This window comes from Cupressus sempervirens, chromosome 2 (genome assembly GCF_028749045.1).
Source record: "Cupressus sempervirens isolate cs-2001-9-10 chromosome 2, ASM2874904v1, whole genome shotgun sequence".
NCBI lineage: Eukaryota > Viridiplantae > Streptophyta > Pinopsida > Cupressales > Cupressaceae > Cupressus > Cupressus sempervirens.
The window spans coordinates 702,993,001-703,007,330 of record NC_143119.1 but is presented as its reverse complement, the minus strand read 5'-3'; the positions used below and the strand labels follow the sequence as shown (position 1 = coordinate 703,007,330).

The 14,330-nt window shown below is 38.6% G+C and overlaps 1 protein-coding gene across 3 annotated transcripts in view; it reads right to left on the bottom strand.

Moving 5' to 3' along the window:
- Positions 1 to 316: 316 nt before the first annotated feature.
- The window catches only part of LOC149575318 (protein tesmin/TSO1-like CXC 5), a 31,488-nt gene continuing 17,474 nt past the window's right edge, over positions 317 to 14,330 (bottom strand). For all 3 annotated transcript variants that reach the window (XM_089815089.1, XM_089815091.1, XM_089815090.1), the window contains 5 exons: positions 1,935 to 2,294; positions 1,642 to 1,751; positions 1,448 to 1,542; positions 717 to 1,136; positions 317 to 609 (listed from right to left, as the gene is read on the bottom strand). In XM_089815089.1, coding sequence (XP_089671215.1) covers positions 395 to 609; positions 717 to 1,136; positions 1,448 to 1,542; positions 1,642 to 1,751; positions 1,935 to 2,282 — 1,188 coding nt within the window. In that variant the 5' untranslated portion in view covers positions 2,283 to 2,294 and the 3' untranslated portion in view covers positions 317 to 394. The remainder of the gene's footprint in view (positions 610 to 716; positions 1,137 to 1,447; positions 1,543 to 1,641; positions 1,752 to 1,934; positions 2,295 to 14,330) is intronic.

The window sequence follows — 14,330 nt, the reverse complement described above, 5'->3', positions numbered from 1 at the left end:
GAGAAGACCATTCTCTTGAGATGCCTAGGCATTCCTCAAAGTGATCCCTATTCATTTTTTAAAATAAAGTTAGAATTGATTTTGTGGAACTTCAGGCAGGTTCTAGCCCTGGAGCATTTATTGTTAGTAAATTAACAAAACACATTTTTAATTCTTTTCACAGTTGTCTCATTTTTTCTTAGCAATTTGAGAGCACCTCTAGTCATCCTCTTTTTATATTCAGATCCTTATATACAATAAGGACACTTAAAAACATTTCCGTTGTGTGTTATACCCAAAATTTCATTACTTTCTGACTGCACCATTAGATGCCATATTCCAAAACTAAAGAAAAATCATATCATTTATAAGTCGGAGCAATATAATCTGTCAATTACAATTAGGCTTGCTGTCATTATCTATTGACAGCCTCAGACTTATCTCCGTTTTGTAAGGGATTACATGAACTGACTTCTACCTCTGTCATTGACCCTAAACCAAATGAAAAAGAAACTGATGAAGGAATGCTACCAAGTTCAGCCACAGGTAATGATTTGCCAGGATGAGAAACAGATTCAGTCTGCTGGGTTGTTTTCATTGACATTGGTGCCTCTTTTGAATACTGCATAGCTGTTCAGATAAGGCAATACCACTGACATAAGTTCCTTCCAGAAGAAAAACACATGAACTTTGTAAGACCAGAAATCAATCCAATGAAAACATCTGAAGATACAAACCTCTTGCTTTTCCCACATTAATGATTGTCTTGAGACAGTCACGAAACTCCGACAATATCACTCTTTCTTGTTCAGCAAAACATTGGGTTGGATGATGACTATATGTCCTCCTACAACCATTTAGTGGTGAAGATGGAGCCATAAAGAAAGCATCTTGCTCATCACACATCAAAGCCAAAGTGCCAGGGGACATGGCCCTTTGTTTACGACAATTTTCACTATCAGATTTTGCATTCTCAACCCCATCACAGGATGACGTTCCAGGATCTACCTTGTGTACTTGATCACGCTCAAATCTATCATCTCCATTTTGTTCTTTGAGTTTCTCATTTTTACTCGATGTTGCAGAAGACTCTTTCTCATTTGTTGGATTGCATCCTCCTTGCTTATCCGAAGTCCCACTTTCCATACTTGTTTGAGCTGTCCATTCAATTATCAAACCCAATGTGACAGCAAGAACTCCATATTTACCACCGAAGTATTAAAAAACAAAATCAGCCTATGCAAGTTCCATAGAGAAAAATATGTTGTGTCTAAACCGAACATGACAAAAAAAGGTCAAAAAAGAATTACAATCTCAGACAGAATCTATTAAATTTTGGATGGCGAGTTCAAAATTCAAGCCAAAGTAAAATTAAGTTAAAAAAAGATTGCATTCAGACAACACCGGACTCTGAAGAAACCAACAAAACTTAAGACTATTTTTAAGATATGATGAGGCATGAGATTACCTCCACAAGCATTAGCCGCTTCTCTGGAAGCTATGACAAGAAGTTTACAGAGACCGTTGACAGTCTCTGGCTGGACCACATCAGCCAAAAGAGACCTTCACAACATGACCTTAAATTCTGTTAGTATTCTAAACTCGTGAAACATGATTCTAAAATATGTTTGGTCAACCAAATAAAGTAACCATGACATGCACCTGTAAATGATTTTAGACGACGGAGGCCCAAAAGCTTCAGCATTGTTATGGTTCGAATGAGAGGAATTTGAAGGTTTTCCTGAGTGAGAGATGTTTTTTACAGTGCTGGCCTGTTAAATTACACAAAAAAAAACCATGGAGTGAGTCAATAACACTTAGTGTTCCACGTCATGTGACAAGTGCAGCAATGAGATGAAACTGGCATCCAGAAAACCTCTACCATAATACTCCTAAATATAAATATCTCATCAAAATGCTCAAAAGAGGGGCAATCAGGTATTTTTATTGTTAACCTGTACAGCTTTGGCAGCTTCATTAGAAACGTGCTCTGCTGCTTGTCGACAATGAAATTGCAGAGCTTTCCTCTTTTTGCTAGGAGAATGAAGTGAAGACCCTATAGATCTTTTTGTTCCAGCAGGAGTAGTGATGGGCACTTGAGTGCAACTTAAGCTTGCAGCACTATCTCCGAGATAGTTAGCTCTTTGTTTTTCACAACTTGCATTATTCTTGCAATCCAGGCATTTACAAATTTCTGAGCAGAAATTATTTTGTTGGAAACATTCACAATACTTCTTCAAACATCCAGTTTTCTTGCAGTGACACCCTCTGTTATATTTACTTGGACCGGGTTGCTCTCCCATAATTACCTGATTCTAAAAGTCAAGCATTTAAGGGGGAAAGCATTAGCAATGCACTAGGAACACGAAAACACATAAAAAAGCATAAGAAGATTCCATACAGATATTTTTGTTTTAAAACAAGATTTTCAACTACTCTATTTACTGCAGATCCATTTTAGCCAATTAGCATTCAAGATATTTAGAAGAAAAAGTATGGAACCCTTCTATCTGTACATAGTACTTGTGCTTAACAACTGTGACCTAGATTATCAAGCAAATGATCAGCTTAGAGATATATTATCTACATGTAATGCCAAAAAATGTCAGACAAGTATTAAGGCAATTTTGGCAATATATTTTTTATATTTTCAGATCAAGTATGCCTTCACATATATTGGAAAACAGCAATAGGGATACTTCTGCCAAACAAAACTCCAAAATTTGACCAAAATTGAGAAACTATGGGACCATTTTACAACACAGTCTTTCATTTGCGTGCATTGTCATGTGGTATATGTAACTTGTGAAGAAACAAAACAGAAACTATCCATCAGAACTACTAGTATAAAATGAGGCAGTTCCTCGGAGAACTATGAAAAACTATGAAAAACTGGGTCAAAGCTGCCTTGTCCACAGTAAGTCTTCCCAAATTTGTGATTCCACATTGGCGATGTTCGTATAGATGGATTTTCATTATACTTTGTTGCAAAGAATCATCACCATTTCCACAAGCTGAATATTGCCTTGGCATTCCTTAAATTCACCAAACGAGCAAAACCTTCCTAAGTACATTTCCTTTTGTATAGGGCCAGCTGCCTATGAATCCTAGATAGCTTTCCAACTTAAATAATAAAAGACATAAGAAATGGATATAACCTTGTCGTTCCTTGAATTCACCAAACGAGGAAGTCTTTTCTAAGGACATTTCCTGTTGTGTAAGGCCGGCTGCCTATCAGTCCTAGATAGTGTTCAAATTTAATTAATAAACGACATCAGATTTCCAGTCCATAATGACTAGTGCAAGTTGTTTATTGATTCCACTGTTTAGAATTTGCTTTGCATCAATGTATCAGATCACACTCTATGATCCATCATCAGGATAATAAAGAGTCGTAGAAGAAAAGTGGTTGGTTGCAACCCAAGACAACATAAAAAGAGGGGAAAGTGGAGGGAGGTGTAGCAAGGGGTTCAAAGTTCAGAATTATAAACTGGGACAAAAATAAGATATAAATATAAATAACAAATGAAATAATACAACTAAAAACATTATGAATGCATATGCATAATATGACTTCAATTTTAATGTCTATTAATATGCTCAAAGGTAAAATATATCAATGATAATACCATGTTAAAAAAATTATGACAATGCATCAAAAAAAGAGATCCAATCTAGGAATTTTAATGGATAGTCATTAAAAACTAATAAATTGTCATACAAAAGTTCATCATTTAGATCTAAACTATCACAAGATAAATAAATGAATTCATTTTCCATTACTGTGATATTTACATGCCTACCCAGGAAGCTTTTCAGTCAATTCACAATATGACTAACCTCTAATCCAGGGCCTGTCCATCCTGCACTAAGGCCACAATCCTGGCACCTTCTTTGAACACTTGTAATCAGATGGTTAGACAGATAGATTTCTTCTTGATCTTGCTACAATACCTCCATAAATATAAGTCATTATGCATATGCATTTATAAATTATAATACTTTTAATTGTCTTATTTTATTTGTTATGTGTATTTATAAATTAATTCTTATATTTTGTCCTAGTCATTAAATCCAAACCTTAACCCTAGTGCTACCTCCTTCCCCATCCATGCTCTTTTTTTCTTGTATTGGTCTGCAAACAACCATTTTTCTTCTACAGCTCTCTATTATCCCGATGATGCATCAGAGTGTAGCCTGAAACATTGGTGCCAAACACATATACTAACAGTAGAATCCAGAAATGACTTGCACCAATCCCTAGATATCCAACTTGTCCGGCATGAGAGATTGAATTATAGCTGTAATGGTGTCTGCTCCATGTTAAATAGCACCCATTCCTGTTCCACATGATAGGATCGGATACGGCAAGATAACCAGACAAGACCACATCAAATCTGCATCTACAAGTAGTAGAGAACAAATGCTCTAGAGGAATTTGGTATATCCACATGTCAAAAATGCTTATCACTCTATTCAAAGTTTTAGGTTCCTCCCATCATTAGTCATCTGCCTACACAAATCCTTTCATTACTTCTTAACCAGGACCTCATTGGCAACAACAGTGTAGAAAGGCCTCTTACAACCTCAATCTTCTGCACCATCAATATCCAAAGAAAAAATCTGCAATGCCCATGTTAACTGTGGCAGTTGCAGATAAACTAAGTATATCCCACAGAGATATCACTCAAACACGAACAGAAACAGCAGGAAAAGATCACACTAGTACAGCTGAAAAGTGGAGAGAACAAAAGCCCTGAATTGTTAATGAGATGAGTTTTATGACAATTACAACATTCCCTGTCCATTTTGACAGGCTTGCAATACAGGAGTAGGGGATTCCTCTAGGTTATGGGGATACAATAGATCGTATATATATATACTGTAATATTAGCCATTCTATCCACAACTTTCATTCTCCTAACAAGTGAGAATAATATTCTCAACATAGAAGCCAAGAATTGTATGTCATCAATAATGCAAGGCAAGTGAGAAGACACCAACAACAGAGTAGTTTATATCAGTTGTTCTAGACTTCCAAAGGCAAACCCTATACCAAAGACCATTAACCAAGCAATGAAGAAATGGAACATAAATAATTCAAGAGAAATAAGAAGGCTCTGCATAATAGATATTAGAAATCTCTAGACAAGCAGAGAAAGGATGCTGTGCCTAAAGAAAGAATGTAGATGCTTAATAGACAATATAATCTTCCAGGCAATCGAATTCCAATGCTATGACTGCCATATACTTTGCCCTCTTTTCAACAATTTTCTGCAGACAAGAAGCGAAGCAATATAAGGTGCAAAAGTCAAACCAATATGGATCGAATACAGTGTAGATGATAAATGGCTAACAGATAAGTAACATACCTGCAAAGTTAGTACATCTTCATGATTTTGATATTATAGGTTAACCCTAAAAACAGATGCAATAAGGAAAGAATGAAAAGGCAAGACCAAAAATGTTTTACAATCATGCCAACAGGTGTACCCTACAGTGACAGCAAGGTGGAGTGTAATAACATGACCGTGTCTACAATATTTATTTAGATGTGATGTCCCCTTTCGGGATATGCCTTTAATCGTATGATTTGAGGTATTGATGAATGATGATTAAGTAATTGTTAATTCGATGATTGATAAGTGATGGTGTAATGAATTCTAGTTCGATACATTGTTAAATAATGATTGAATGAATGCTGATCTGATAGAGACTTTTTGGGTCACTGAATTGTTTGTTTTTTGGTGCCACCAGGTAAAGTGGTGATTGTTTGTTGCATCTTGCCGATTGATTGTTTTCTTTATTTCCTGAGGGATTATGATTGATGGATGAAAAAAGGACTTGTGTTGATGTAATCATGAGTGATGATTGATAACGGATTCTTCAATGCTTGGAATGAATTCTCCTTTAATGGTGAAAGGATCTCTCAAGGAGAACTTGGGAAATTTTGAAGGGTGTCTCATCAAGGAATGTATCCACTCCAAGGCTAGATCTACCATCGACAACCTAGGAGAGATACCAATTTCAGATAAGAAAGGCCTCAAAGTGCTAATGACATTTAGAGTTGGATAATGCGTACTCATGTATCTCTCACTCCATCTAACCCCCAAGGACACCCAATCTGATGCTATTGGTTCCTAGATCGATGTTGCTATGTTTGGGATCTCTATGTACTTGGTAGAGCTAATTCCTACCATTGATCCCCTATCGGCGGTACTGTGCCTAGCATCACATTGGACAAGGTTACCTTGAGGTATAACATACCCCCTTAGCACCGGAGCTAGCGTCGATGGTGGTAGTGTTGCTAGAGCTACTGCTGGTCATGGTGCTATTACTAGTATCGGTGCCGGGGTCAATGTTGGTGAGTCCTTTTCTACTTAAGGAGGCATAGGTAATTTGCCTCGCAATCCTATTATCAAAACCATATTGCAAAAAATATGGGTCAATTGCAATGACAACTAGCAAATTTTTCCATTGTGACCAAAGCTCTCTTGTGCCATACTATAGCTGCAATCCACTCTCTATGCAAATCCTCAACACTCCGCTACCATAGGGTGCTGAGTTTCTGAAGTTTGACTAGCATAACAATGATTGGAATCCTCATCCCCACATCAATTCCTTTCTTACTCTATGCAGCAATTATCACAAGCTAGATTATGTTTTGCTCAAGCTATTCTCCCACTCCCTCAAGGAAACCACGATGGGATGGCATAGTCTCTTATGGATGATTCTATTCAAACATTTGACCAGTTAGAAGCACATATCAACAAGGTCACTGTCACTAACCTTGTGCATTATAGGAAAAAGTTAAATGAGAAGGTGTCCAACTTCATCTCAAGCTACTAATCCATGTCCACTAATCCTTATGCCTTTACAGGATATCATCAGAAACTTGCAGCCATTATTAAGGGAGAAGCTTTCCTTGAATCAGTACCCCAACTTTACCCATCTCTACAATGCTCTAATAAATTATTAGCACACCATGGCTCAGTTTGGAGTCTCCTTCAAATGCCTATGGGGGTGTGTCTTCCTTGAGAATTCTGCAATATTGGCCTAAGGTTGAGATCCTCCCTGCTTTTATTGTTTATAAGAAAGTCAATTCTGACAGTTCTTTATCAAATGACCAAATTTGTGGCAGTAGTTGAGCTATCTTGAGACTTGATAAAGCCTTTTTGCCAAGAGGATTGAGATTTGTGCTTATCCAAGTGAAAGGATTTAGCTGTGAAGGATTGTTCTAAGGAGGACAAAGGTGCACTGCTACCAAACAGTTGTTTCCAACGATCTTGCTGATAAAGTTTGGTGCACAAGTTTGAATACTACAAGTCAACCAAAAACATAGAAGTTTTTGTCACGCGGAAAACCTTTTTTGGGTAAAAAACCACGGATCACTATTAAGCAAAATGGGTTGCAACCCAAGTACAATAACTGAGCTCCAAGTCAGACCACTCCACCAAACACTCAAGGCACCAACCAATATATCTATGAGCTCCAACTCATAATCATTATGTGGCTGCAACCACCAGTTTATAAAGATCCATGACTCAGCTAAATGACTCTATCTATTTACGCTTTCTTCACACAAATAAAATGTAGATGGGTAGCAGAAGCTGCAGCAAACAGTGATTCAAACATGGTCCAGCAATAAGTGTATTTTAAGTGCTCCTATATCTGTATTATCTCTGGCAATTGAATTTCAATTTAAGTAGAATACTTTCAAATGACAAGAACAAACTGTGATGCCCCTTCCATTCTCTTGAGCACACACTAATATCTCCTGTTTTTGTCCTTGGGTTTGATGACTTCAATAAACCTGTTGAGCTTTCAAAACACTTACAGCAATCAGTTTTCAATCCTTCTTCACTTCTCTCATCAAAAATTCCTCACACACTTTTTCTCTGTCGCACGCATATGTATATGAATTACTTTCTTTTTATTATAGTGCACCTTAGACCATATATATTTTTCTTACTGCCCAGTCAATACTGTTGCCATAACCCACTAGTCATTTTTCACACACAAAACATTTGATCTAATCAAATTGCAGTCATAACTGCCGTTACCAGTATAGTTCGTAGAAAATTCTATTTCCAGTGACAATACTGAAGGCTCCTGCAAATGAAGAAAGATATTCCAAATATAGTCCAATGCACCTGAACATTCTCTGCATGTTCAAAGATTATTCTTAGTGATGACTTTTGTTTCTTTCCATGATGAAAGCTTCCAAACAAAAAGTTGGTTCAACAGGTGCTTTGTCTCGTATGCCAGCATGAAGACCATTCACGCCACTTAGTAAACATATACTTCACACAAAGATCAACTTTCAGAAATTTATTTGCATTAGCTCTCAGACAAAGATCAAATAGAAAAACTCCTCCAACCACCTCACCCACTGTCCAGGACTCCTGTAACCAATAAGAAACCAACCCATAATATGCTCCAGACCTGTGCTTGCAAATATTACCAGGCACATCTAAAACCATTTACAGAAGCAATATGACATTTGAACTAGAGTGCTTGATCACTGAGTTTATTCCACAATTAGAATAATATCTTTATCATGCCTTATTTAATGGTCAATAAGGTAACTTGTAAATATAAGATACTTTCTATTTACGAGGTTGCCTTTGTATCTCTATAAATGATTGTTTGATCATTCATTTAATTCATTAATTTACCAATTAGCATAATATAAGTGGGGTTAATAATATCGACTAGGTGAAATTTGATGTCCATTATTGTTTAGGTTAGAATTTTGGCAACTTTGATCATTTTATTTCTGTTTTGCAATTTAAGCGTGCCAAAGCATCTTTGGAAAATGCTTAGGATAACTTAGTTTAATAGAAAATCTTACACTATGTCCCCACCAATCAATAAATCAATGTATTGTCGACTCAGTGGTAGTTTCCTTTCATTCGAAATAGCGATTTTCAGGAAAAAATCACAATTAGATCTGAAATCATATTTTCCCATCTAGAATAAATGATTTTCCATTAGGTCATAAAATATGGTATTTTTATCTATTTCTACTGACATAATCATGATTTTCTTATGATAAATTCTGCAACAAATCAAATATCCAATTTCGTAGCACTTTTTTTGCGATTTGCAGGGACATTTGAGAGATTTCAGAGCTTTTACCCATGCAAAACCATACACATTGAGAAGCAACCTATTATAATATTGTAATGTTTTCTTAATAGTCTTATTAGTTAGTCTTCATTTTATTAGGTAGTTTCTATTTTTGCCTTTAGTTCAAAATTATTTTATAACATAAACATCATCTTTCTAAATCTATAAAGGAGTTTTCATCTCCTCTTTTTAAACATCAAATTACCATAACATGGTATCAAAGCAGGTCAATGGGGTTTCATAAAATTTGGCAATTTTTTTAAGAAAAATCCAAGCCTCTTCTGATATGAATTTTTTCCCAGAAAATTGTTTTTTCGGTTTTTTTTAATTAAAAATTGTCGGAGGTATTTGTGAAAAATTGTGGTTCATCTTTGAAGATTTTTGCTAAAAAACATGAACCTAGTTGAGAGTTTTGATCGCACGATTTCTTGGTTTGAGCAAAAGTCACTGATTTTCAAAGATTGCATGTGCTTGCATGTTGCTTGCAAGTGTTTTTTGTGAGTTGCATGTGCTATTTTACCATGCAAAGTATCATAATTTGTTGAATGAAGTTTTTTCTAATGAGTTTTTATAAGTTTTCCTTAAATTATCTGTTGGGTTTATAGTTTTTTCCTCAAAAATTATATGTTTAGTTTTATCATTTTTCCTCAAAAACAATGCTTTGTATGTTGATACGTCTCGGACTCTGTTGTCTAATTTTGATCAATTTTCCACCTCAAAAATTGTGTGGTTTTTTCTGATTTTCCTCCTTAAATAAAAAAATAAAAAACCATGTCTTTTTGCAATTTGTTTTGGGGAGTAGTGGTCATCTGCAAAAAGGGTTTGGTGGTTTTCCACAAAATCCTGGTTTCAATTTCATCTTGGTGTCTCTGGCTACAAGTAGTAATACCTTTGTTAACCCTATACCATGGCTTCTTGGTCATTAATATTTTGCAGATGTTAGGAGGGTCTCAGCAGAAGTAGATAAGGATAAATAATGATAAGGATAAGGATGAATTATTAATGTTCAACAAGAGACCACCAAAAGGGTCTAAGGGACTGAAAGTTACAACAGAAATAGAGCAGAAAAGAGGAGACCAAATGGTGTTTGGGGAAGAACTAACAAACAACTAAAGCCAAAGAGTAAAAGAATGCAGAGAGGAACCACTCAGAGTAGTAGAGGACAGAAAAGAAAAGCCAGCAAAAGTCAATCCACCAACCGGAAGTAACCCAAAACTAAAGGATAACCACTGGGGCGAGAGGGGATCCAAGACTATCTCCAAGTACCCCTAGGGGTGGAGGGTTGTCATCTATGCATATGATCTTTGCGAGGTCTCACAAATGTAGGATGAACAGGAGTAGACTGGCCAAGTTAACACTTGGGTGCCTCTGGTGGGGGCAACCAACAAAGAAGGAAGTGATGAGCTGATCAGAACCATGAACCGAGGGAAACTGAAGTTACAAAGTGTGATCACGGAGACGTGTGGCCTCATTCATAGATGTAAATTGCCAAACACCGTTGGTTGGTATATTTGAGGACTAGCAGTCTCTAAAGAGGTAGGACGTACAATGACCCCATCCTGAAGGTCAATATAGTGCTTAGCATAGAAAGCCATCCTAGAACGAAGACCCCCTAAGTGATTGATCCATGTTGTGTGGATATAGCATTTGTAGATGTCCATTTGAATGTGTTTATTCAACTTTAATTGTGTAGGGAGGAGATAAGTTGGGGCATCCATCGACTATTGGAACGTTGGGAGACAATCAATCTCAATGTTGATAGAATCAAGAAGAGTCAAAGCTTGAGCATAACAAGCAACCTAACTAGTAGGGTAGGCTACCGTGATCGCCTTTGAGGAACAATACGTCAAGTAAGATATTTGTCCCAAAAATCAAGAGAATCAGCAAAACCACGAAGCTTGTGGAAGAAACATAGGTCAAAGATGGTCTAGAGCATGAAGGGATGAGCACCAAACTCAGCCAAAATGATCCTAGTGGGGGTAGTCCAATGGCACCTAATGATGCACCAAAGGAGGGGGGTCTAAACACGCTCAACAAGCATCTAGTCGAAAGCAAGAAGGGAGGGGCCCCACACCACAAAATCATAGAGAACAGTCAGTCTGATAAGGGACATCTTGGACTTGATGTCTTGAAAATGGTGTCAAAAACATTATTGCTCAAGCAAAGCAAAGGAGCCCAAGCCCTTGTTCAAACAGTAGGGCTGCATGGTCGACCTCATACTAAAAGAGGGTCCAAAGTTTAGGTAGATGAAATATCAATCTACTTGCGCTAAAAGAAGTGCAGATGAGAGGTCTTCAAAAAATTGAAGACCATTACCAAGGTCTTAGCCAAGTTAACAGTAAGTTGTCTCAAGTCACAAAAGGAAGCAAGACCATCCAAAGGGTAGTGTAGACCTTCATAATAGGAGGCCAAAAGGACCACGTCATCAGCAAAAAGAAGGATGGAAATCAAAACTTGGAACATATAATAATCGTCATCGGGTAGCGATAAGCCCCTGAGGAAAGCCTTGAGCTCGTCAATGTAGATGTCGAATAAAATGGGGAAAGCGAGCAACCCTTCTTCACCTCTATAGTGCTTTGAATAGGTTCAAAGAATCCCTAAGGGGTCCTAAACTGGCCAACAACACACTCATAAAGTCTCATAATAGCAGTCACAAGAATCTCAGGAATCCCAATATTACGAAGCCTCTGAAATAAGGCCACCCGAGGAACAAAGTCAAAGGCTTTGCGCAAGTCCACAAAGCAACAGTACACCTTTGCCAAGCAGTGTCTAGCCTCCTCAATGATAGCCTGAAGAGTCAAAATGTGGTCCATAGTTTGGAAGTTTGTCCTCAAACCAGCCTAGCCTCTAGCTCGACAATGTCGTCTATTAAGCTCCCTGGAGAGAATAGTATGAAGAACAAGAATGTAAAGTTTGGCAAAAGTGTGACCGACCATGAAGGTCATGTAGTTATTGGGATCCAAGGCCAGCCCAACTTTGTGGATTGGATGGATGATGTATCATGACCAAGAGGGAAAACTAGTACAAACAACTATATTAAAAAGCACGACGAAGAAAGAACCAAGGCCGAAATACTCATCTTAAAGAGTTCTGCCTGGAACCCTTCCTCATGCATTGCTCTGCTACTGCACATGGATCTAACGGCCTCACAAATGTTGGTGAAGGTGAAGAGACGACAATCGGAAAGTGGGGGTGAGGAGGATGGGAGGCTAGCCAAGGATGTTGTAAGGGGTGGAGGTGTGAGAGGCAAGCTCACAAAGATCTAGGATGGAGTAGGTGGGGGGTGGCAGAGAAAAAGGGTGCACCTAAAGAGCTAGGGGACAACAAGAGAGAGGCGCAGAGGGACTTGCACTACGAGAGGTAGAATGAGCACTTCTTACAATGAAGAAGGCGGCAATAGGAGAGCCTCAGTTGGGAAAATGAAGGGGCATGGGAGGAGAAAACAATGCAGACCATGTGGTGGAAAGTTTCACAGTCGTCATCGAACCACTGGTTCTAAGGGAAGGAATGTGAGCAATGGGAGTGCGAGAGGAGGCGAAGTAGTGGGGGAGGGAGCAAATGACGAACTCCTAGATGGTCGTGGCAAGGGGGTCAAACATGTCAAAGGAGCACGAGGTGTTAGTGAAGAGCTACTATTGAAGAGACTATCTAAGGTGGGAGGTGAAAAAGCCACGATCACCATCAACAAAGGAGAAAACAATGCAAAGGGAAGCGAAACATAGAAGGGTAGGGGAGGGGAATGGCGACGGCGGGGGGAGGTGCTAATGGTAAGGCTGAGAAGGGAGTGGTCGTTAAAGGGGAGACGAGAGATGGAGAAGCACCTAATAAAGGGGATGAAAGAGGCACAAGAAAGGGCATAGTCCACCACACTCGCACCACCGCAATGGGCTAGCAAAACAGGAAAACAAGCAAGCTTGTTAAAAATCACCAAGTCATAAGACTCACATAGCTATAGTAAGTGGCGGTTGTAATGAGTCAAAGTCCCATTCCTATCATCGGAGATGCGTTGAAAACCATGGAGTGGGTTTGACTCCGTAGTGCACCCTGAATCAATCACCCGATCATGGAGGGGGTTTGTAAATATTTGGTCCTGGAATTGAAATCCCCTAAAAAATGATGTTGCCCATAGCAAAAAAACCTATTGATATAGTCCTACAAGTCAATATAGGGGTTCCCCTCCTCAAGACAATGGATAGCATTAGGTGAGGTGGTCAACAGAAAATAGCAAACTGTCATGAAGATGTCACTAGTGGAAGAGTCCTCCATCTTAAGATGGATCCACGGGATTCTAGTGAAGTTGTAAGAGCATATAATAGTTGTGCATATAAGGTGGTCCCTAACGAGATGAGCACCCCCACCAAACCCCTTGACCCCACTCGAGAACCTGACCTCATCTCTTTAAGTAGACAACCACTAGAAACCTAGGATACTAGGAAGTGGGTGGACAGGACTCTCATGAGTCTTGATAACCAAGACAATGTTAGCAAAACCAATGGCGTCCTAAAAGAGACCGAGCAAGGACCATAAAGTATCATTACCATTCTAGCAGTGGACAGATAGGGAACCGCAAGGTGTGTCCTACTTGTCCAAAAGTCACGCAGGCATCATTTGGTCATGGAGGTTCTCGACTCCCAACTGAGAGAAGAATCATGAATGACGGCTATGAGGTTCTTGATAACAACCCACGTACCGACCTGTTTCACCTCAGCAACTAGACCCCGCAAATGATTCAGCGCTGAAACCTATGACCTAGTAAGATCCTCGTCAAGGTATATCTTAGTTGGAAGAGGAAAAAGCTTCCTCCTCACTCTGAGAACCCAAATGCTCGGCAAGTGTAAGAAACCTAAGGAAAGAGTATCAGTGTGTCCTATCCACGCTCTATCGAGCGTGACATTTGTGATACCCAATTGATAGCTAGGAAGGAATACCTTGTTGGGAGAGGCTTAGAGGAGAGAAAAAGGCCCCGAACTCATAAATTGAGTTTGCGAGCTCATCTAACATGCTCATTGACTAGTTTAGCTTGGACAAGTTTCTCAACCCCCGAAAGTGGTGTAGAGTCGAGATTGTTGCAAACCGAAGCCCAAAGATTTCAGTTGTGTTTCAAAAGCAAGGATGGATTGATTACAGACAAGTTTTGCCCACTGGTCTTTAATTTCTTGGGCAACGTCTATATAGCCACAAAAATGCACTTCCATACGAAGGAGAGGACTTAGTTAATT